We start from the raw sequence: 22,829 nt of genomic DNA, 5'->3' as shown, positions 1-22,829 counted from the left end.
ATGCAGGTTTGGGAGTGATGGTGGTTTGAAGGGATGCAGATTTTGGGAGGGATGGTGGTTTCAGAGGGATGCTGGCATAGGAGTGATGCTGGTTTGGGGAGGGATGAAGGTTTGGCAGGGATAGTGGCCTGAGAGTAATGCTGGTTTGGGGAGGGATTAGAGTCTGGAAGGTGCTGGTTTATAGGGAGTTGTTTGTTTTGAGGATGCTGATCTGGAAGCAATGCTGGTTTGGAGGGATGCAGATTTTGGGAGGGGTTCTAGTCTCAGAGGGATGCTGGTCTGGGAGCGATGCTGGTTTGGGAAGGGATGTTATTATAAAAAAAAGGTCTGAAGGGATGCTGGTTGGGGGAAGGTTGTTTGTTTGGAGGATGCTGGTTTGGGGAGGGATCTGCTTTGGAGGATGCTGGTTTAGGGAGGGATGCTGATTTGGAGGATGCTGATTTTGGAGGGATGCTGCTTTGGAAGATGCTGTTTGATTGATGCTGCTCTGGGAGGGGATGCTGTAGGGAAGAGATGGTGTCAGGGCTGGGGCAGAACCCCGGGGGGGCACAAATACACCCCAAAACCCAGGGGCTGGGCTGCAGCACTGGGGTGCAGGGCAGGACCCTGCCAGAGCCGAGGGACCCATCAGTGCCACCTGTGGCTCACCCTCCTCTTCCACCTCTTCTCCAAGAGACAAGGCAGGGAAGCCAGGGCTGTGAGAAACATCTGTACAGGGAAAACAGCAGCAATAACCCTCCCTCCCCTCTCCATCCAGCCATGAATATTCCTGCTGGTCCCAGATCCCTTTCCCAGCAACACTGAGGGCACCGTGAAATTCAGCAACATGAATTAAAACGCAGAGGGGAATTGGGCCCTGTGAGCACCCACCTCCTCCTTCCCCCCCCAAAAATGCTGGCTCATGATGATCAGGAGGGGCTTGTTTGGGGGTGCTGGGAGGGAGGGTGGGCAATGTGGGGGTGCTGCCAGCTGTGGCCCAGCCTCTGGGGTGGTTTTGTACCCTGAGCTCAAAGGTGGGGAACTGAGGCAGAGAACCATCAAAATCAGCCTGGATGTCACTTGGGGTGGCTGAATGTGGGTTTTCCCTCCCCTCTCATTAGTGTCCCTCATTTTCTCCCCCTCGTTAACATTCCTTTTCTGCTGGATCAGTGCCCTGGAGCAGCTCAGCCCTGATTGGAGCAAGGAAGACCAAGTGTACCCTGGGTGGGGAGGGGGCTGCTCTGCTCCAGCATCCCAAAGGAAACTGTGACCCTGCTGTCACCTGGAAAACCAGAACACTTTAAAAAGCTCCACAGGAACCAGGGAGGGGTTCTGGAGGGGGCTGGAGCCCAGAGCATCGCTTTGCCCCCCAGGGGAAACTGAGGCACACAGGGGAAAGCCTTTTATTTGGCAGTTCTGGGGGGGCCCAGCCTGCTCCCAGCTCCTGTGATTTTGGAGCATGGATCAACCCCGGGGGCTGGCAGTCCTGGTTTTTGGGGCTTTTTGCTGGGTAACATGAGGATGATCTCCCCCCTTCAAGGGGCACGAAGGCAATGCAGCCCCTGACTCAGTTCTCCCCGGGACCAAGGGAGCGGCGAGTTCCCAAATTTGCCCCGTGACGCCGAACCACCCACGTGGCGCGGCCGTGGGGGATTTAATGACCCGTGTTATTGTTACACCAGCCATGCTTCCCCATCCAAATCCATCCCTTCACAGCGGGAGCCCAAACCCACTTACGTTGCAGGGCCGAGGAGGACGCAAAAGCCCTCGGCTGGGAAAACTTTTCTTTAAAAGAACCCCAAATGTCAGCTCTAAATTGGGTGTTCCGCGCTCCTGCTCCGTCTCTTCATTACTGTATCGTAAAATTACATTAAGCCGGGAATGATCTGCATCCAAATGACTCTGTGTCTGGAATGATAACGCGGGAATATGAGATTAAAATGTAATTATGCTCTTTAAAGTCAAGGAAGGTTAATAAAATGTTTTTCCAAGTTGCAGAGGCTCCGCAGCCGCCACGCGGAATCACTTACGGGAATCAAGGGGAGGGTGAGGTGGGAACGGGGAGGGAAAAATGGGTGGAAAACATGAAAATGGGGGGTTGGGGGAGGAAATGTTGGGGTGGCTTGAGGTGAGTCATGGGACAAGTGATCTCAGGGTTATGGGTTTCACAGGGCTGGGCAGAGCCAGCTGGGAATATCCTTGCTGGGCTCTGATGTTCCCTGGTACCTGGGATGATGCTGGACCCCCATCCCACATCCTGCTCCCAGTCAACACTTTGGGGCTACTCAAAGTTGTGCCCCAAATCCCCCGGGCCCCAAAGCAGCCCCAGGGTCCCTTCCCTGTGTCTCCAGTACTGGATTTGCTCTGCCACATCCCTGCTCTTCCCCAGGCTCTTCCCAGGGCCCCAGAGGATCCCCCTTCGTTAGTGCTGATCTCCTAACGACGTGTGCCGTGGCATTCATTGGCACAGTTAGCGGCTTCCATCCTTTTCCCAGATCCCCTTAGAAGAAAGGGAAGCCCCAAAGGCCTGACATGGGGTGGAGAGGGAGCAGCACCCTCAAATCCACTCCCTTGCTCAGCCAAAACACGGCCTCAGCTCTTGTAGAGACCAGCAGAGGGGCTGGGGTTGCCGGAGGGGCTCAGGCACGGAGCTTATGGAATTGGTAAGGTTGGAAAAGCTCACCAAGATCATCGAGTCCAACCATTCCCCCAGCACTGCCAAGGCCACCACTAACCCATGCCCCCCAAGTGCCACATCCACACAGCTTTTAAATCCCTCCAGGGATGGGGACTCCAATACTGCCCTGGGCAGCTGTGCCAGGGCTGGACAACCCTTTCCATGGAGAAATTTTCCCTCATATCCAACCTAAACCTCCCCTGGCACAACTTGAGGCAATTTCCTCTTTTCCTCAAAATATAAAAAAAAATAGCAACAACACTGGGCATCCTGTTCTAATACCTAACCACCCTTCCCACGAAGAAATTTTCCTTGATTTCCAATCTAAATCTCCTCCATCCATCATTAACAGTGGGAGCTTCGTTAGCTCTGAAGACTCCAACAAAGTTTGTGTGAGCCCCTCCAGAGGCTGGAGAAGGGATGGAGGTCACAGTGCTTGGCTGCAGCACATGGAGCTCCAAGTGCCAAAGTTTAACCAGGATAAATTAGAGTGACAACATTTAATCAGGATAAATTAGGGAATGTTGGGAAAAGGGATGAATTTCGCCAGTTTGTGCATTTTCCTGCCTTTGCCATGGATGCAGCAGGGAAGGAGAAACTTCCTGAACACGTCAGTGATGCACTGGGAATATGGAGCAGGTGAGGCTGGCAAGGGAGAGCTCCCTTCTCCTGCCTGGGAGGACTAATGATCCTCAAATGGATCTGTCACAAACACATCACTGTCACCCCATGGCTCAGGGGGGTTTGGCTGGGGGCTGGTGGAGAGGGGGGTCCTGCACCTCCTGCCTTTTTCATGTTCAAGGATAAAGATGCTCCTCTGCTCCCAGGACAGTGGGAAAACAGCTTTGATGCTCCTTTAAAGGAAGTCAAGCTTGGTTGAGGCACTGCCTTGCTGCCCTTTCCCTCCAAATCCATCCCACTGGGATATGGATGTCACATGAGAAGGTCACATGAGACCAGCAAGGGATGGATTTATCCAAAAAATGCTCAGAGAGCATTAGAGGAAATGGCTCAGGCCTCAATCCAAGGCCATTCCCCTCCTCCTGGGGAGAAGACAGCCTTGGTGCCGGGAATAAATTTGCTGGTGGTGTCTGTGTGGGAGCTGAAGAGGGATTGCTGTGGGTCCTGGCAATGGAACCCATGGGAATTCCTGGCTCTGTGTCACCCACCACCCAGCCCATTGCCTCGGGGTGCAGAGGGTCCCTGCTGCCCATGGGGGTTTCAGTGCCCCGGGTCAGGGGGCCTCACACCCAGCTGGGACACCAGGTCCTTCAGTGAGCTCCAAGATGTGGGCACAGAGGGAAACTCACCCCTGGATCCTCAGCAAGAAGGGACACAGCAGGTTAAACGTGCTGCAAAGGGTCCTATAGGGTTAAGAGGAGGAGAAATTGGGGGATGAAGGCTCTGAGAAACCTGATATGAGGTGGAAATGAGCCCTTCTCTGAGCAGGGGAGGGACCTGATGTCCCAACACCACTGTCCCTTCCAACCTCTGCTCTGCTCCCTGTCCCTCCCTCCCCTCCAGAACTAAGGGAACCTGGAGATAACTCAGGAGATGGCTCCTGCCTGGATCACTGCCCAGCAGGATATCACAAGGAACTTCTGGGCAGTGGAGATACTTGTCTGAGCCAGTGGCTTTGGGTTTTGCTGGAAGCATCCAGAGGCTTTGTTAGCGCTGGAGAAGGTGACAGCTGTGTGAATTGTGAGCTCCTGCAGCAGCCACCCTCCTCCCTTCCCTGGAGATCCATGTGGAGGGGGAGGTGTGAGAGCTGAATCACCCCTGAATGGCTCACTGCAAACATGACAACACCACTGCATCAAGTCGATTTTGTTGCCTCTGAATTGTGGGATTTTTTGGAAGTTTTTGCCTGTTCTCTAAGAGTTTCTTATTTAAAGATGCGGGATTTTCTATTTTTGCTCCTAGTGGAGACAGGCCATAAACTCCTGCTGACGCAGACAGGGAGCAGGATCCGTGTGGCGCCAGGACAATGCTGTGTTCCAGTGGATGAGCAGCTCCTTCCCGTGTCAGGAACACCACAAGTTGCTGAGGTGCTTTTTGAGAGCAACTAAAGGTGTGACAAAGGTGAGTTGAGTCAGCTGGAGGCTCTTTATGGCCCAGAACATCAGCCAGGATATAGAAATTACCAATTAAGTGCCAACAGCAGGGGGTTATGAAGGTGACAAACTCCCCTGCTGTCACCAGACCCCCGGCACATCCAGGATGGAATATATCCCAGCCATTTTCCTTCTGCCTTTTCTCTGAGCAGCTCTTTGAAGCCCAGACCCCCAGGGGTGCAGGTGTCTGAGTCTCAACCCTGTGATCCACGAAGCTGCTGCCACAATCCCTCTCAACCCCCCAGGTCTGTGTGCTGATTGAGCTTTTTCCAGCCCATTTGTTCCTGCTCGGCGCAGAGATTCACTCCATGACATCATTAAGCCTCACAATGAGAGCAATTAGGAGCCAGAAAGAGAAACCTGACTTTAAACATTTTATTAAGGCTTAAATGTCTATCAGCCAGCCTGGAGCTGGTCTGGTCACACGACATAAACCGAGAGGGACTTCGGGTGGGATGGGATGGCTTTTCTACAAGAGTTGGTGTGAGCAGGGGTGAGATCACTGCCAGCTCCTCATACCTTAACCACGGCCTCTTACCGCTGGATTCGGGGATGGAGGAGGATTCCAGGATGAAGGATGTGCTCTGGGAGGAGAAGGTGAGGTGCGGAGGAGGGGGGGGGAAGTCAGGGAGCTTCTGTGTGTTGTCGCTCACAAGGACTTTTCCTGCTCCACAACCGAAGGGGGCTGCTCGTCAGAGGTGTGGTCTGAGCTCCCAGGGAAGCTGCACTCGCGGTCCGAAAGGCACCTAAAGCTAAACCACTGAGCCACGGGGAGGTGGTGGGAGGGCGGGTGGAGATCAGTCCTGTATAAATACACGTTCCTCGATAAAGAAGCTATGGCTTTTGTTATCCTCCGGCGCGGTGCTCTAACCCCCCACCCGCCCACCCCCCGCTACTCCGCAAGCACAACACCGAGTCCTCTCCGCTCTCCGGCTCCTCCTGCGGGTCGCTGATGCTCCGGCGGATCCACGGGGAACGGCAGCAGCTCCTCGTCCTCATCCTCCCGGCAGCCCGGGGGTCAGAAGTGAACCCTCCTGACGTCCTGGGTGGCTGCCGACCTCTTGCAGCTCCCGCACTGGATGGGGGACGGCGCCTTCTGCCGCTCGGCCAGGCAGGGCCGGCACACGAGGTGCCCGCAGGGCAGCTGGTAAATGGGCTCCGGTTTGAAGTAGGAGGAGAAAGTTTTGCCGCAGGAAGAGCATCCCTGGGTCTGGCTGCTCCTGCCGTGCTCTGCAAATCACAGGATCACAGGGTTGTGATTCGGGTTGGAAGAGACCGCTGGGATCATCGAGTCCAGCCCGTGACCCAGCCCTTGTCACCCAGCCCAGAGCACTGAGTGCCACCTCCAGGCTTCCCTGAAACACCTCCAGGGATGGGGACTCCGCTACCTCTCCAGGCAGCCTGTTCCAACATCTGATCACCCTTCCTAATGTCCAACTTAAACCTCCCCTGGTGCAGCTTAAGTCTATAAAGAAAAGGGGACAGGAGCAGTGGATCTGTTGGGGGGTAATAAGTCCAGGTTGGGCCACTCCTCTGTACCCAATCCTGCCCAAGAGCCAAGGGCCCCAGTTCCTGCAGACACGGGGCACTCATGGCTCAGGACTGTGCCCCTTTCCTCTGTCACTGCCCTAAGGAAAGGGAATGGTCCAGCTTCCAGGGCAGGCTGTGCTCAGGGAAGGCTGGATCATGTCAGCACTTGCACTGTCAGGCTTTTAATTGAGGACAGATGACTGTAAGAAAGGGCTTTTCACTTATACTGAGACTTAACTCATCCTCCCTCCTGTTTTTCCCACGTGGATTAAAAGCAGTGATTCCCAATTGGAATGCTTTAGGTATCATTTTGCATTCCTGTCACACATGACCTATCGAGGTCTACTCAGTCAGCTCTTAAACAGCAGCAATCTTAGAGGGGACACGAAAATGCTTAATGACTGAATGTCACTGTGGAACAGCAAAACCTGTTGGGGGAGGGAGGGGGAGAGGGAGAGAGAGAGAGAGAGACAGCTCTGGTCCTTCCACGGGGTCAGCTGGTCCTTCTGAACCTCCTTCTTGGCAGAGCCTCACCCAAGGGAAGGGAAGCCAGCACTGGACTGGGGAGGGACATCTGAAGGTTCAGTGCTTCCCTGAGTCCCAAAGAGGTAATTTGGGGGATGGACACACAGCTGGATGAGCATGTCCAGGCAGCAGGTGGGAGGAAGACAGCAAGGACTGGGCAGCCTGGCTTTTATATACTCAGTCCTGATGGGATTCTGGGCACACACGTGGCTGGTCGGCCTGTGATGTTGCTGCTGGGACCTGGTCCTATTAAGGGTCAGGAAACCTGATCCTGTTAAGGGCCAGGGATTTCAAAGAATCATGGAATGGGTTGGGTTGGAAGGGACCTCAAAGATCATCCAGTTCCACCCCCTGCCCTGGGCAGGGACACCTTCCACTAGCTCAGGTTGTTCCAAGCCCTGTCCAACCTGGTCTTGGACAGTTCCAGGGATAGAGGGGCAGCCACAGCTTCTCTGGGCAACCTCACCACCCTCACAACCAAGAATTCCTTCCTTATATCCAACTTAAACCTACTCTTTTAGTTTAAAAACATTCCCCCTTGTCCTATCTCTAACTGCCTGTGTAAAAAGCTGCTGTTCCCCTTTTTTACAAGCCCTCTTTAAGCACTGAAAGGCCACAGTATTTGCTGGATTTATACCTCTCCAGCGGCATCTCCAACCAGACTCATTCCCCATCCATGTGACAGCTCCCAGCTTGCTCCATGCAGCTCCCAGGCAACATTTTAGTCACTCAGCCCAAAATGCAGAGCTCTGGGAACAGCCTGTACTAACCTGGAGCAGGCTGGGCTGAGCACTAGTTGTCCCAGCACAACACATCCTGGATCACCCTTGGGCAGCAAAGACATGGGACAGCCAAGAACATGGGAAAATCACAGGAGTCATGTCCCAGCCTGCTCTGAATGTGGGCATGGACAACAACATACACTTTCTGGGGGTCAGCAAGGTGGGAGAATAAACCACTGCACTGCTGAGATATAGTTAAGGATTGTGAAGTAAAGCCTGCTGGGAGACGATGTAATATTTCTGTACTGAACAGGTAATATTTTGGGGTCTGAAGAGGCACACCTCCCAGAGGTGATCCAGAGGCACCTGCTGCTTACCAAGGACTGTGCCCACGCTCCAGGAGCTGCTGCAGCCTCCCTCACTTGGCTGCTGCTGGCTCTTCATCAGCTTGGCCGTGAAGGAGGGCATGGAGCTGAGGGCCGAGGTCAGGGCAGTGTCCAGGCTCTCCGACAGCTTCTGCTCGTGGGACACCAGATCTGCAAAGAGGAGCACAAAGACCAGCTCTGCAAAGAGCAGCACAAAGACCAAAGACATGCTCTGCAAAGAGATCAGGTAGTGGGAGTTGGAAAAAAAAAATGTGCCATGGAAATGCTGCTTTGGCTCTGAACCTTTGGGACGACACTTGGGATTTTAGGAGCCCTGCCACTTGTTTTCTTGAGAGGTGTCTTTTTCCCACCCAGGTGCCTGGATAGGGGTGGACTGTCTCATCTCCTTTGGGTCCTAAAGGTGAAAACCCCTGTGGATTACAACCAGACATTCCTGTGGTGTCCCAGTGCCAACTTATGCAGAATCAGAGAATCCTTTGGGTTGGAAAAGCCCTCCAAATCCATCATGCCTAAATGTTCCTCCAGCTCTGCCAAGCCCATCACTAAACCATGTTGCCAAGTGCCATATCCACACAGCTTTTAAATCCCTTCAGGCATGGGGACTCCACCACTGCCCTGGGCAGCTGTGCCAGGGCTGGCACAGAAGAAATTTTCCCCAACATCCAACCTAAATCTTCCCTGGCGCAACTTGAGGCAGTTTCCTCTTGTCCTGTCACTTATTACCTGAGAGAAGAACCCAACCCCCACCTGGCTCCACCCTCCTGTCAGGAGTTGTGGGCATCTGCAGGTCTAAAAAGAGGCAAACCCCCAAATAACCCAGATACTTGTTTCTCCCTGAAGCCCCAGGCCCTCCCTCAGCCCTTTCCCTGAGGATCCCAGCCCAGCACTCCCAGCCTTGCTCCGTGCAGCTCACAGCGAACGTTTAAACCACTGATAAAATCCATGGGGCTTGTTTTTTCCCCCTCTGTCCCAGCTGTGATCCCAAGGCCCGGGGCTGGACCCTCCCTGCAGTGCCTCATCCTGTGCAATTCCAATGGCACAGTTAATTAAGGCTCAGCATTGGGAGAATGTTGCCTGCATCACTAATTCTGTTAAATCCATCACCTCCCAGAGGAACACCTCGGAATTAGTGCTGCACATTTGCCCCAGCAATCAAGGCTGATGACACACTGAAGCACAGCTCCCTGGGCTGTGCTTTTATTTATGTACTGTCACAGCTCCCCCAGGAGCTCCAGGGCAGGCCCTGCTCCTGTGGGGCTTGGGCACATCCCAGCAGGAGCTGTTACACACCCCTGCAACCAAAATAACTCATGATTCCTCCTAAACCAGGGAATCAGCTCCAGACTGAGGGACCAGAGCAGAAATGTGCAGTCTGACTCCTCCCTGCCCTTTCCAGGACCACCAAACTACAAGTATTTTCAACTAAGGAATTTGTTTAAAATCAAACCACTGCCTGAGCTTTTTCCTCAAAACATTTTTTTTTTTGGCAATTTGGGAGAAAGGTGAAGGCAGTGGCAGTCAGGAGCTCTGGGCCACCTTTAGAGATGTTTTAGACCACTAGGTTAGAGAAGACTGGACTTACCTGCCTGGAGATCACACAATGTGTGACCACAAGACACCCACACACCTGTATTTACACCTCCTGCTTAGCCCAGAGCCTCACAGGAACAGCTGCTCCCTTCAACCTCACCTAAATGTGAGCTGCTAAAGCCATCTCTTTTCCCACTTCCCAGCTTAAGTTCCCCTTCCTCCTCCAGCAGGATCATTACCCCAAGCAGGAACTCAGTTTAATGACACCAGAGAAGATTAAACTTTGCTGTGTGCAGCAGTCAGAGCCATGTAACAGCTGCACAGCAACTCCAACACATTTCAGGAATTCCTGTGACAAGGCAAAATGGATCACAGAATCATGGAATTGCTAAGCTTGGAAAAGCCCTCTGAGATCACTGAGTCCAACCATCCCCCCAGCACTGCCAAGGCCACTGCTAATCCATGTCCCAAAGTGCCACATCCACACAGCTTTTGATTCCCTCCAGGAATGGGGACTCCAACACTGCCCTGGGCAGCTGTGCCAGGGCTGGACAGCCTTTTCCATGAAGAAATTTTCCCCAATATCCAATTTAACCCCCCCCAGTGCAACTTGAGGTTGTTATCTGGGAGACCAACTCCCCCTCTGGCTCCACCCTCCTGTCAGGGAGTTACGGAGAGCAACAAGGTCCCCCCTGAGCCTCCTTTTCTCCAGAATGGAGAATGTTTTGTATTCCCAGCAGTGCTCCTACCAAATCACTGAGAAAAGCATGGATAAAAGGAAACCAGTCCCCCCTTCCTTCTGCTGTAGCCACAAGCAACATCCCTTGTCTAATTTAGTCCCTAACTGGTTTTCTGCTCTAACCACATGCAAACCCTGTGCAAGTCTCTCCCAGCCTGGGCTGTCCCTCCTCCCTGCTCTGGAGGCAGCACTGCCTGCAATTCCCTTGCTGTGGTTGGTTCCAAGTGCATCCCACTCCTGCTTTCCTCCCCAGCTTCCTCCTCAGGATAAGATCTGCACAGCCAGGACTCCCTGTGCCATCACCCCCAGACACTTCTTTTCCCGTTTTTGCAGGACATAATAAATCACCCTGGATAAAGAAACTTCCAACCAGCACAGTGAGGAAAATGCTGCCTCCCCATGGACAGGGAGGAGGAGAAAGGAAATCCAAACTAAAAGGGAAAGGTGGTGACCTGAGCAAACAAGGGGGCTGTGAAACAGACTGGTCAGGTAAGATGAGAGGTGAATGAAATGACCCATCAACAGGCTGGAAGCTTCCTAGAGGTGGGATGGGAATCCATGCTGGAGCCTCCTGATTTGAAAACCCAACCTCAGGCTGTCACAACACTGAAGAAACAGAGGTGACCGAGGGAGCCACGATACCTGTGGAACAGTCCATCTGGGTCAGGTGGGAGTCACTGTCAGTTCTCAGTTTTTTAGCACTGTTCTCTGAGGTAGAGGAGACAAGTAAGTTTGTAGCAGAAAAATAGGGCGGCTGCAGGGAGCCCTGGTCCAGGCAGTCCATTTTCCTTTTCAGAGAAGACATGGTTATGGAAGAGGGCACGAGGGTCTCGGAGGAATGAGCCCTCCCCAGCAGGTTGGTGCCAGGGATGCTGTGCTGCAGCAGGAAGTGGTCTATCCTGGCCTTGAGGGTGGGGTGAGGTAGGGGCTGCGAGTGCTGGCTGAAGGCCACCCCGGTGAAGGGGTCGCTGGGGACCCTCCCCCAGGACGCCTCGCTCCGGTTGCACTTTTCCAAGGTGGTCTGGTCGATCACCTTCCCGGAGGGCAGGAGCATGGGCAAAGTCATGATCTCCAGGGTGATGGGGTCCAGGAATTCCTCGGGGATGTCCTGGACGACGTCCACCAGCTTGCGGAGGGTGTGCTGCTCGCTGTCGCTGGCGCTGAAGGGGACGCAGTCGCTCTCCATCGGCGTCCACAGCTCCGGCTTGAGGCCGCCGGTGTCCTGGGCCAGGAACTGGGAGGCCACCTGGAAGACGCCCTCGATCACCTCCTGTGGGCAGGACTTGGCAGGCTGTGCCCACACCTCCAGCCTCTTGATGCTCGGCAACCCCCCTCCCGCCACGTGCGTGATGCAGATTTTCAGGTGCGACACGTTGCTGAGCGAGGCGGGGCCTTTGTTCCAGAGGTCCTGGGACACGGAGCCGGGGTAGGAGAAGACATTTTCCATCTGATGGAAGGGAGGCCTCGGCTTGAAGCCTCTGTGGCCGAAAGTCACTTTGCTTTGATTCTTTAGGACAGCTTTGCCCACCAGTGTGAAAGTGTCTTTGTCCGACACAGGCTGCCCGGCCAGACCTGAGAAGGGCCCCTCGGGGCTCTGCCAAGAGGTTTTGTGGCTTGAGGTAGAGGTGTAAACTTCGAGCCCGGAGAAGGTTTGGTACCCCCCAGAGGAGATGTCGATGTTAATCCTGCAGATCTCGATGTTGAAGGGAAAGGAGATGGTGACGTGGACCGGGGGTTTGATGAAGTACTCGCTGCGGAAGCCGCGGTTCCTCCTGGCCAGGTCCTCGGAGATCAGGTTCTCCACTTCGTAGCCATCAGCAGAGATCTGTGTCCCAGGAGAAAACTGGGTTTAGTTTGGAGCAAGAAAATCAAAGGAAAACTAAATTCACAAGCACTTAGGTAGATTCTCAAGGTGACATCAAACAAGAGGCAACACCACACTGTGGTTTTATGTGCAGCTGAGACAAGGCAGCAGATCCCTGCTCCCACCCACTCCCATCCTCCCCCAGCCACATGATCCCATCCCCGCTTCCTGCAGCCTCTGTCACCTGTTCAGCCATGGGCAGAGCTGATTTAACTGCTGGAAGAGTGGAAAATTAGGGATGGTTTGTGGTTTTGGCTGGGTCAGTGAAATAAAGCAAGTGGGAGAGGGTGGCTGGGAGCAGAGATGTGTGTGAGGAGATGGGAATCTCCTCTTTCAGTCTCCTTTTCACATGAGAATCTCCTCTTTTTCCTTATGCCAGCTTCTCCTGCTGTGTGGAAATGCACTTGGAATCAGCATAGGATCCCAGAGAAACCTCTGGAGGTCAGCCAGCCTCTGGGACCAACCCAAATCTCCAGGCTGGATCTCCAGTCTCCCAGAACATCCAATCCCACCCTCTGCTTTGCTCCTGGGCAGGCTGGCTCCACCCATTCCCTTTCCTGGAAGCTCTGGGGCCTAAGAAACCTGCAGCACTTGCTAAATGAACAAATAAAAGCAAGAGACATCTATTTATTCCACCTGTTTGATAAGGGCTTGATCATGACAATGACACCAGACCTCCGTGGCTTGGCTGGGTCTCTCCACACACCACCTGCAGGGATGGTCACACCTCTACTGCTGCAAAAACAGCACAGTGTTTACAAATCCAAGGCTGTCTTGGATTTTGGGGAGAGGTGCTGTGGAGACTTACAGTTAAAAAATAGCTCTGAGTTAAAACTGAGGGTTTTTTAAGGGATTCTGACGTGCTGAGGGAAAACAGAAGTACTTGGAAAGTAACTTCAGCAAATGCTGTCAAGGGCTGTGTGTTCCACTGGACAAAGGCAAAGCTGGAATACTGTGGAAAAAAAGGGATCTCAGGTCAAAGAACACACACCTGACAGCACATAACACCGTCTGGTTATGAGATCCTGCAAAATTAGGGCTTTCCCCTCCAACAATTAGTGGGTGCCACAGGAGAGCAGTGATGTTAATTATCCCAGAGGAACAGTGAACCCTCCCCAGCCCCAACCAGTCACTTCCATCTAATCCCTCCATCCCTCCCATTCCCTAAAAACCCCCCACATCACTATTTTACCTTGTTGCAGTGAATTCTTGGCTTGAACTGTGGGAGACAGACGTTTATGACCATCTTGGCAGCTGGAGAGGGGTCACTTTCTGAGCATCAGATTCAGCTTGTAAAAAAAAAAAATAAATTAGAAATAAAGGCAGTGAATACCCATGAACAGTGAAACATGTTTAGGAGCCTGGATGAGCTTGGGAATTCCTAAAACGCAGTTCAGATCTGATTCCAGGAAGTTATGCCAATATAAACCCAAAGATTGTGGTGGAGAGAGGGGATTGGAAAAAAAAATCACATTAATATTGATTGGTGAACCCCTGGAGAAACATCAGAGAAAAAATGGCTATTTTAACTAAAAAATATGGACAGACCAGCAATTGGATCTGAAAATTTATCAGAGATGCAGGAGGTTTTGTAGATGCAACAAAGCACCAGCACAGCACAAGAGCCTGCCACAGAGGTTGGTGGGAGCCAAGATTAACCACAAATATTAATAACCAGTGTTAAATACCTCCAGGAGAGCAGAAGGGCATTAAATAGCTCTGAGGGAGATGTCTGGGTTCTGAACACCAGCAGCTGATTCTTCTGCCAATGTTCATTAGAGAAACTCAAGCAAACACACCTTGTTTTCCATTGGAAAAAAAAAATGTGGCTGGAATTGGCTCTATCTGATCCCTTTTAAGAATGAAATTATGTGTGAGGTAAGAGCTTTAACCTCACATTAACCCCAATTTTAACATGTCACTGCCTTGGGCAGCCCTGCAGATCAGGAACTCACTGCCTCCTCCAAGAACAAGCATCTCTTTAATGATTTTCAGCTGAAGTTGTTAGTTCAGCCCAAATGAAATCAGCCTTCTGGGGGCACCTCGGTGCTGCCAGGGAAAGGCAGAGTTAATGAGCTGCATCTGAGAAGACAGAAGTCGAATCCCAGGCACAAATCCCACATATAAACCCCAACACAATATGGAATCTGAGCCAGGTTACAATGCCAGTGCTTGACCAAAGCAGTGTGACCCTAACAAGAGTGTAACAGGGCAGGTGAGCAGCCCTTCCATCCCAATATTTGGTCTGGCAGCCATCAGAAGCAATTCCTGCTCCTCACCAGGGAACACAGGACCAGGGCAAGCACAAACCAACTCTCCTCCAGTACTACTTTCTGAGTCTGAGAGGCTGCCAGTGGGGAACTGGTCAAACAGGCTTTTAAACTGGTTTGACTTTTGGGCATCCACATCTTAGAGGAGAAATCTGAGGGTTTAACTACAAGTTCTGCCTCAAAACTGCCCCTTCTGGTTCATTTTGAGCCAAACTGAATTTACCAAGTGGTAAATTCACTCAGCCCTCAGCACTGGTGTTGTGAAAAATGGCAACTCAACTCTCTTTGCTCCGTTCCTTGGGAAGACTCAAGATTCTCCCTCTGTTCTCTCTCTCTCTCTCTCCTCACATCTCTTTCCTGGGCTGAAGACTTCTCCTGTGGCATATGGATATTCAGGTATATTTCACAGGATTTTTTCCTACCTGTTTGTGACCCTGACAGACTTAAACAACTCTGGTTGTTTTCCCAGGTTCAACACCTCAGTAAGGAAAGGGATTATTCTCCATGTCTGAGTCACTGCTCTCCCTTCTACTGAAAAGTTCTGCTACAGACTTCAGGGCAAAAATTGGTCACCAAGTTGCTTTCACCTATGGCTGTGTTTTTTTTCCTCTCTCTTGTGTGTGAACCTTCTCTAAGGTGAACAAAGATCCTTCACTGAAGCAGTGAAATCCAGGCCTGATGGACTGTGATTTCTACTCCGTGCCAGCAAAACCCTCTGTGGTCTTGGATAAGGAATTTCAAATCAGGCTGTCTGGAGCTCATCACAATGTGCTTCCTGGTGTCCTACACACCACTATGGAGCTGCTGCCAAAAGGAATATGCATGGTGGACACCAAACTAAAGCCCTTGGAGGATGAAATTAATGTCTCAGGGTCTGAGCACCCCAACCTTCTGAGCACTCAGCATCCACACTCTGTCCTGCTAAAGGAGAAACCCAGGCTGTGCCCTCCAGCCCCAGCTTGATGGCAATGGGAACAGTGAGGAAATGAGTGTGTTCCTGGCACCCAGTTCAGCTTCATCACTAAATATTCTCTCCCAAATATCACTGTTCCTGCTCTCACAGAGCCACCAAATCCACCCACTTTGATTCAGGGCGGAGAAAGGAGTAACCACAGAGAAAAATGAACTGTTAGCAGGTTTTATTTGTCGTGGGAGCCTTTGAGGATCTGGGTACAAAAGGAGAGCGCGGGATACATGGGTGTGAGCAGAGCAGAACTGGCCACGCAGCAAGGCCCAGAGCACCTGCCAAAGACTGACCCGCCACTCAGAGACCAGTTTAACCAGTAACCAGCAGCAGGCACGCACTGGGGAGGCTCTGAGCCAGCCCCACACCCCCCTACCCAGCCCCGTTGAGCAGCGCCGGGTCGAACACTTTGTAGTGGAGGTAGCTGAGCTTCTCGGAGCGCGAGCGCCGGAGCAGAGGGAACCATTCCCAGAAGGGCAGCTCCACCACCACGTATCCCAGGTGCCGGAGCTGCCGCCGCTTCAGGCAGTGCAGCCCCAGCAGCCTCTTGGAGCTGTAGCAGTAGTGGTTCCTGTTGGACACCTGCAGAGCCAGCCTCACCTCCCCGGGCTGCAGGAGGGATGGGGGGGCTCCAGGACAGCGCCCTGGTTTAGGCTCAGCTGGTGATTTGGCCCCTGCAGTAAGAGCTCCATCTGAGCACAGCATTCCTGCTTCATCCCCTCCCTCCTGCCTGGGAGTCCTGCCTTCATTTTCCACTTCCACGGGAGACCGGCCATGAGCTCTCCCCTTGATAAGCTGAGCCATCAAGTCATCTGTTAGACTGACTCCGATGTCTTTGAGCTTCCTGGCTGCCACAGGACTCCTGAAGTTGAAGGGGATGGGATGTCCATCCGTGGCCAAACGCACCTCCAGGTCGCTGGACCTCGTGTGTGGCAGGATCATGTGGTTCTTCACGTACTTGGGGCCCCCCAGCATGCTCTCCAGGAGGGACGTGGCCTCCACGATTTCGGGCCTGACGTAGATCTCCTGCTCTGCAAAGCTCAAAGCCATCTCAGTGAACTCCTGGCAGAGCTGAGGCGGGAGGCGGTTGCCTCCGTAGGTGGGGCACTCGATTTCAACGCTCTTCCCAAGGGTGAACAGGTCCTTGTTGAGCTCATATTTGCTGCCCCTTGTTTTCTGGACAAAATCCTCCCTCAAGGCATAGTCTATCAGCTCCTCTGGGAAGCGTTTGACAAAGGCCAGGCCAAGCAGAGCAGTGAGGAGATGCTCTGGAAACTTCTTAAATTCGTGGAGTTTTTTATGGATCTGCTTTATCAGGCTGGAGTAGAACTCGTCCTCATTGGGAGGTTCATAGTCCAGGCACCCAAACGACCACAGGAACTTGGCAGCGTCTTTGCTGCGGCAGTAGGACACCTTGGAAGGCAACGACGTGGCCACAGCAGCCAAAACACCCTCGTCAAAGTAGTGCAGGGATGAATAGGTAAGAGTGATGTGCATGATGCCCTGGATGTTCACTGTAGGAATCCGCTCGGGAATCACCTTCCCGAGCTCCTTCAGGAGGGGCAGGTGGTCCATGCGGGTGTAGCGGAGCATCTTGAGCACGTTCACCAGGGCGTAGGTGCTCATGTCCTCCATCTGCAGGGAGACCCTGTCCGCAATCCTCCTCATGACGTGGTCAGAGATGCCACTGACGGACTTGAAGAGCCCCAGGCAGATGGCTCCCAGCTCCTCCAGGGTGAAGGAGTCCAGGTACTTCAGGATCGTGCTCTCCACCTTCTGCGCCAAGTCCGCGGGCGACCGCCGGCCCTCCCCGATGATGTAAACGAGCTGCACAAACTGGGGCAAGGTGAGGTCCTTCCAGTGCAGGTTGACAAAGCTGAAGAGGATGCTGAGGTAGGAGGGCACGCTGCGCTCCAGGCAGCGCCAGCAATCCGCCACCAGCAGCAGCTGCTCCAGCTCCATGTCCCACGCCCGCCGGCAGAACTCGCCCTCGCACGCGTCCAGCAGAGGGTGGGCGGGTGGGACGGCCAGGAGGACACAGGACTTTAGAACGTGGATGAGATCTGGGGTGCTGAAGAGCCTGGTGGCTCGGACAGCACAGTGACACAGGGCATCAAACCGGGGCTCGGACGCCAGCCCCGCGCGTCGCTCCGCCGGCAAACGGCTCAGCCTCTGGAAATGATCCGTGATGGATCCCGGGCTGCCCTCACACACAGCCACACTGTCCAAAATGGAGTCACCTTCCTCTGCAGGGAGGGGCTGTGCTGGCTCAGAGCTGTCACAGCTCAGGGACCTGTACTCAGGCCTCCCCTTCTGAAACATGCGCGGGTCCTCCTTGGAGTCGTGCACCTCCCACTTCTCCTTCTCCGCCTCCTCCTTGGACAGCGCCGCCAGGATGGTCTGCTGGAGGAGCGTGTTGGACCTGGACTTGGACGGGGCTCTCCTGATGGGTGGCAAAGTTCGGGAAGAGGCAGCAGGGAATGCCTGTGGAGCCTGTGCAGCGCCAGGGCTGGTGAGTGTGTCACCGAGGGCCTGGCCACTGTCCCTATCCAGGTGCTGCCGGGAGCCAGCTCTGCCTCTGGCATAGGCAGATGGATTGTACAACACTCTGTAGTCCAGGGGGTTCAGTAGCTGGATTGTAGCCGTGGATTCACTCCCAGTGTTGGCTGTTCCTGCGTTATCCTTCTCTTCCTGCTCACATTTGCTGCTCCCATGCTCGGTCTCGCGCTTGGCTGTGGTCGAAAACGCTGCCACCCTGCTCAGCCTTGGAATTCTTCGGCACATGAGCACTGTAGCCATGGATCACAACTTTACTGGGCTCTGAACTGCTTCCAGGTACTGAAAAAAGGGCAGACGAAGAGTGAGTGGCCTCCACCTCACAGGCAGCACCTTTTAATTTATCCTTTACGCTACAGACAGTGAGGAGATGTTGGAGTTCCCCTTGGATGGGGCAGCTGGTTCCCTATGGATCATCACCTCATGCAAAGGCGCATCAGGACAAGCACCCAGGTGACCAGAAGTTGGAGTACAAGGCACTCAGGTGTCACCTGACACTCAGCAGACACAAAACAACCTGGCACAGACTGTGAGAGTTAAGAAAAAAAATCATTTTTTCATTTTTAAGAGACCCAAACTGCTTTGCTTTCGCTCTAAACAATGAAAACGTGTTTTTGCAGTAGAGCTGCAGCTTTGAGAGGCTTTATGTGTTCAAACAGAGCATTCTGTGCTTTGGTCATCCTGGCCTGAAGCACCAACCACCACCTGAGGAGTCGTCCAAAGATCCAGGGTGCTGCGCCGCTCTTTGCCCCTGGAAGACAGGACGAGGAGCAAAGTCTCTGCACAACCAGGGCACTGGGGGGAAAACTGGCCCAGAACCTGCAGATGGAGACGGGAGGAAAGAAGAAACCCCAGAGAAAAGTGGGAGAAAAGCATGGGAGAAGCAGCACGGTGAGTTGAGAACCAGAGGGAACGAGCTTTACGCTGCAGATTTGGGATCGTTTCTCAGCTTCCCGATGAGGAAAGATGTGGGATCGGTGCAGGCAAACTCAGTTTTCAGCAGCAAAATGGGAACTTTGGGGGTAGGAGAGGTAGGAGGTGAACACTGTGGGTTTGGGTGTTGGGAGTGGGAGAGTCCTTCCACTAGCCCAGGTTGCTCCAACCTGGCCTTGGACATTTCCAGGGATGGGGCAGCCACGGCTCCTCTGGGCAGTCTGTGCCAGGGAAGCAGATGAGGATGTGTCCCACCCTCTGCTCCATGGACAGGGAGCTGAAAAAAACAACTGGGGTGGAGACCAGGAGGCTCTGGAGGGCAAACAAAAATGTGGATTTGTGGAGACAACCATGCAAGGAGACAGGCCAATGTGATTTTAAGATGATCAGTAAATATCAGCCCCTAAATTCCTTACTTGTACCTCGAAGCAGCCCCTGGTGCAGATCAAGCTCTGCCCCACAGACCACAGGCAGCTCCAAGGCCAGGACTGTCCCCTCCCAGCAGTAGAAGCCAAATGGTGCCAGGCAGGAGAGACTCTGCCCCTTCCTGCCTCGTCTGGGGAGCAGGGGAAGGAAAAGCTTCCTCAGGGGCTGGACAGGAAAACCCAAGCTAAGGGCTGCATCTCAAAGAAATGACTGGAAAAATGATCATTTCTGGCTCTCCTGGATGTGATGTCCAGCCTGGAGTGGGAACAGGGATGTTGGAGACAGGGAAAAGGAGACCCCATGGCATCCCCTCCAACCTCCTCCTCCTTCCAGCACAGAATATCCTGAGCTGTGGGACCCAGCACCTCACAGAGCACCTGGAGGACTCTTGGAGGGATTGGATCAGGCTCCAAAAATCATCTTGGACAAGAGGACATTTCTCCAGCCAAGGCTTTTCCAGATAATTCCTCTCCCTGCCTTACTTTGGGCATCTTTATCTGTTTTCCCACCAGAGGCAGGTTGTTTATCCACAACCACTTCCATCTGCTGTGGAAGGTGATGCTCTCGGTGAAATCCAGCGCTGCTGTTCCCAGGAACATCCCCCTCCCAGCAGCAACAGCCCCACTTCAAAGCCAGGGAATCAAAGCCCCAGAGAGGGCTCCCAAGTGCTGCCAAGAATGTTCTGCATGGATTCTGTGTGGGGCTGTGACACATTTGGGAAACGAGGCAGAAAACAGAGCATTTCCCTCCTCCTTTGCTCCAAATCCAGCAACAAAAAAGGGAAGATCCCTCACAGGGGAGCAAGGTTGGGATGGGACAAGGCAGTTCCAAGCATCCTGGAAGAACAGGGGCTGGTCCAAGTGATTATTCCATGATTTCAATCACCCCCAGCCCCAAATCCTTGTGATATTCCCAGTTTCCACACCGTTTCTCTTCCAACTCAACCCACACCTCTCCTCAGTTTGCCTTCCTTCACCCTGAGCAACCAGAGCCTTCCTTGCTCCTCCCACTCCACATCCCAGCACAGCCAAACTCCTCCCCACCTCTGGGAAGGCCTCTCCAGGATTTTCACTTCCAAAAAGCCGTGGAGTTTTGGAGCTGGGCCCTGCAGGGCTGGGAATGCACCCTGAGAATGGAAACATCTCTGTGTGAGTGCCACACTCACAGCTGAGTGTTGCTGGACATCTGGAAAACAACGTTCCTGGAGGGATCTCACCCATCCTGGGGATAGAGGAGCATCCCAAAAAGCTGCCAGGGCTTTTGGTCCCTCTGCAACACTTTTGGCAGCACTGGAAACTACCCCCCAGAACCCACCCTGGGCTTCCCCCCACAGCCAAGGGGCAGATGGAATCTCCTGGAGATGCGTGAGGGAGGAGGGGGTTATGGAACGCTGGGGGTAAAACAGCTACTTCTGGCCAACACCTGAAGTGAAAACCTGTGTCTGGGACGGAGGGAGGAAGGACACAAAAGGGATTTCCCCCCCCATCAGTTTATGGTGTCAGAGCACAAAACAGTCACTTTTTGGGTTGTTTGTGGTTTTTCCCTCTCTTTTAAGATCACAGAATCTCAGACTGGTTTGGGATGGAAGGGGCATCAAAGATCATCCAATCGTACCCCCTGCCACGGGCAGGGTCACCTTCCACTAGCCCAGGTTGCTCCAAGCTCCATCCAACCTGGTCTTGGACAGTTCCAGGGATCCAGGGGCAGCCACAGCTTCTCTAGGAAATTCATTCCAGGGTCTCACCACCCTCACAGCCAACAATTCCTTCCCAATATCCCATCTATCCCTGCCCTCTGGCAGTGGGAAGCCATTCCCCCTTGGCCTGTCCCTCCATCCCTTGTCCCCAGTCCCTCTTCAGCTCTCCTGGAGCCCCCTTTAGGCACTGGAAGGGGCTCTCAGGTCTCCCTGGGGCCTTCTCTTCTCCAGGTGAAGCCCCTTAGCTCTCCCAGCCTGGCTTCAGCCCAGAATGGCTTTACCCCTCCACCATGTCCATGCGATTCCCTTATCCCAAGGCTCCAGCGGGGACAGCGCCGGCAACCGCAGCCCCGCCACTCCCCCCCACGCCACCTACAGACACATACCCCACAAATACACACGTACAGCGAGGGCAGCGCAGGCCCGGCCGGGACTCACCGGGGCCGCTCCGCCGCCTCCTCCTTCCCCTGCGCCGCCTCCTCCTCCCGCCGCTTCCGGTCGCGCGGCGCTGACGCCACTTCCGACCTCTCCCCCGCACACCACGTGACACGCGGGTCATGTGTCCTGGAGGGGCGGAGAGGTCACGTGGCCGCCCCGGGAGTTACCGGGGCCGTTCCGGGGTCCGTGAGGGGGAACCGGGACCCTGAGGGACCGAGGGGAGCTCTGGCACCCTCACTACCCTCGCAACGGGCTTTCCCGGAGAAGCTGTGGTTGCCCCATCCTTGAAAGTGTTCAGGAAGGACATGGAGCTGCTGGCGCGAGTCCACAGGAGGCCCCGCAGATGCTGCCAGGGCTGGAGCCCCTCTGCTCTGGAGCCAGGCTGGGAGAGCTGGGAGGGTTCCCCTGGAGAAGAGAAGGCTCCAGGGAGAGCTGAGAGCCCCTTGCAGGGCCTAAAGGGGCTCCAGGAGAGCTGAAGAGGGACTGGGGACAAGGCATGGAGGGACAGGACACAGGGAATGGCTTCCCACTGCCAGAGGGCAGTTTTGGATTAGATCTTAGGAAGAAATGCTTCCTGTGAGGATGGGGAGGCCCTGTCCTAAGTTGGGAAGAGAAGCTGTGGCTGCCCCTGGATCCCTGGAAGTGTCCAAGACCAGGTTGGATGGAGCTTGGAGCAACCTGGTCTAGTGGAAGGTGTCCCTGCCCATGGCAGGGAGTGGGACTGGATGGGCTTTAAGGTCCCTTCTTACCAAAACCATTCTGTGCCTATGATTCTGTCATTAAATCACGCTTTTGGCTGCAGGTATCTCAGGGTACCTGCACACCCAGAAATGTCCTTCCCATGTCCCCAGAGAGCCACCAGCCTGAGGGGCTTCCCCTCACCGTGGGGGTGGGCTCCTGTCTGGGCTGTGCCTGTCATTGCAGCTCTTCCAGCAGAACTGGAGGGATCCAGGTGGCAATGGACCTGTGGAAGGGGGATTAAGGTGACAATGGACCAGTCGAGCTGGTCTAGTCTGAACCCCTGCTCAAGCACAGCCTGATGACCAGGGCTGTGTCCAAGTACATTTTTTATTATTTCCAATAATCACAGCTCCACTGTGCCCAGAAATCTCTCTCCTGTCCACTCTGGGCTTTCAGCATTTGCAAACCATGATTAAATAGGGCCTTGAGTTTTCCTTAGCACTTGGATCCCTTCCTGACCTTTCTACCAGGTGTGTTTCCTGCTCACCTCTTCCTTTTATCAGCCTTTTATCCCCTGGCAACTGAGGAAATCACATTTCCAGGACTCCAGAGGGAGTTGGAGAGCCTCGCTGGCTGATGGCAGCTCCTGCCTCAAAACCTGAGGGAACTCCTGGAATCTCTGTTTCACTTTGCCCTGGGAAGCATCAGCTTGGTCACCAGAGGGCAGGAGACCTCTGTAATAAAGCTGCATTTGGGAAAAGTGCTGGAATTGTTGTTTTGTTTTTTTTTTTTTTAAACT

At 53.7% G+C, this 22,829-nt stretch overlaps 2 protein-coding genes across 5 annotated transcripts; both read right to left on the bottom strand.

Moving 5' to 3' along the window:
- Positions 1–1,763: 1,763 nt before the first annotated feature.
- Positions 1,764–21,403, bottom strand: UBOX5 (U-box domain containing 5). 3 transcript variants are annotated; one of them, XM_032685004.1, is made up of 5 exons: positions 21,350–21,398; positions 13,259–13,355; positions 10,845–12,027; positions 7,925–8,083; positions 1,764–1,887 (listed from the first exon to the last, which is right to left on the bottom strand). In XM_032685004.1, the coding sequence occupies exons 2-5, from the start codon at positions 13,310–13,312 to the stop codon at positions 1,850–1,852; spliced, it is 1,434 nt and encodes a 477-aa protein (XP_032540895.1). In that variant the 5' UTR covers positions 13,313–13,355; positions 21,350–21,398; the 3' UTR covers positions 1,764–1,849. The 3 variants fall into 3 exon arrangements, with proteins under 3 accessions (XP_032540895.1, XP_032540894.1, XP_032540893.1); XM_032685003.1 differs by lacking the exon at positions 1,764–1,887 and adding an exon at positions 5,132–6,000 and having other exon boundaries at positions 21,317–21,403; XM_032685002.1 differs by lacking the exon at positions 1,764–1,887 and adding an exon at positions 5,132–6,000.
- On the bottom strand, positions 15,459–21,407 carry FASTKD5 (FAST kinase domains 5). Of its 2 annotated transcripts, none has more exons than XM_032684995.1 (2): positions 21,317–21,407; positions 15,459–18,138 (listed from the first exon to the last, which is right to left on the bottom strand). In XM_032684995.1, the coding sequence occupies exon 2, from the start codon at positions 18,097–18,099 to the stop codon at positions 15,673–15,675; it is 2,427 nt and encodes an 808-aa protein (XP_032540886.1). In that variant the 5' UTR covers positions 18,100–18,138; positions 21,317–21,407; the 3' UTR covers positions 15,459–15,672. The 2 variants fall into 2 exon arrangements, with proteins under 2 accessions (XP_032540886.1, XP_032540887.1); XM_032684996.1 differs by having other exon boundaries at positions 21,350–21,401.
- Between the last annotated feature and the right edge of the window lie 1,422 nt (positions 21,408–22,829).

This window comes from Chiroxiphia lanceolata, chromosome 4 (genome assembly GCF_009829145.1).
Source record: "Chiroxiphia lanceolata isolate bChiLan1 chromosome 4, bChiLan1.pri, whole genome shotgun sequence".
NCBI classification, from domain to species: Eukaryota; Metazoa; Chordata; class Aves; order Passeriformes; family Pipridae; genus Chiroxiphia; species Chiroxiphia lanceolata.
Note: the sequence above shows the minus strand (reverse complement) of the source record. Positions and strands in the feature narration are given on the sequence as shown.

What these genes read in the sequence shown, in the direction of transcription:
- UBOX5 (XM_032685003.1), bottom strand. Translation starts at nt 13,312, where the DNA reads ATGGTCATAAACGTCTGTCTCCCACAGTTCAAGCCAAGAATTCACTGC. An exon ending in CAAGAATTCACTGCAACAAG is followed by an intron (nt 12,028 to 13,258) that starts GTAAAATAGTGA and finishes CCTGGGACACAG; the next exon opens with ATCTCTGCTGATGGCTACGA. An exon ending in CCAGATGGACTGTTCCACAG is followed by an intron (nt 8,084 to 10,844) that starts GTATCGTGGCTC and finishes TCCTCTTTGCAG; the next exon opens with ATCTGGTGTCCCACGAGCAG.
- FASTKD5 (XM_032684995.1), bottom strand. Translation starts at nt 18,099, where the DNA reads ATGGCTACAGTGCTCATGTGCCGAAGAATTCCAAGGCTGAGCAGGGTG.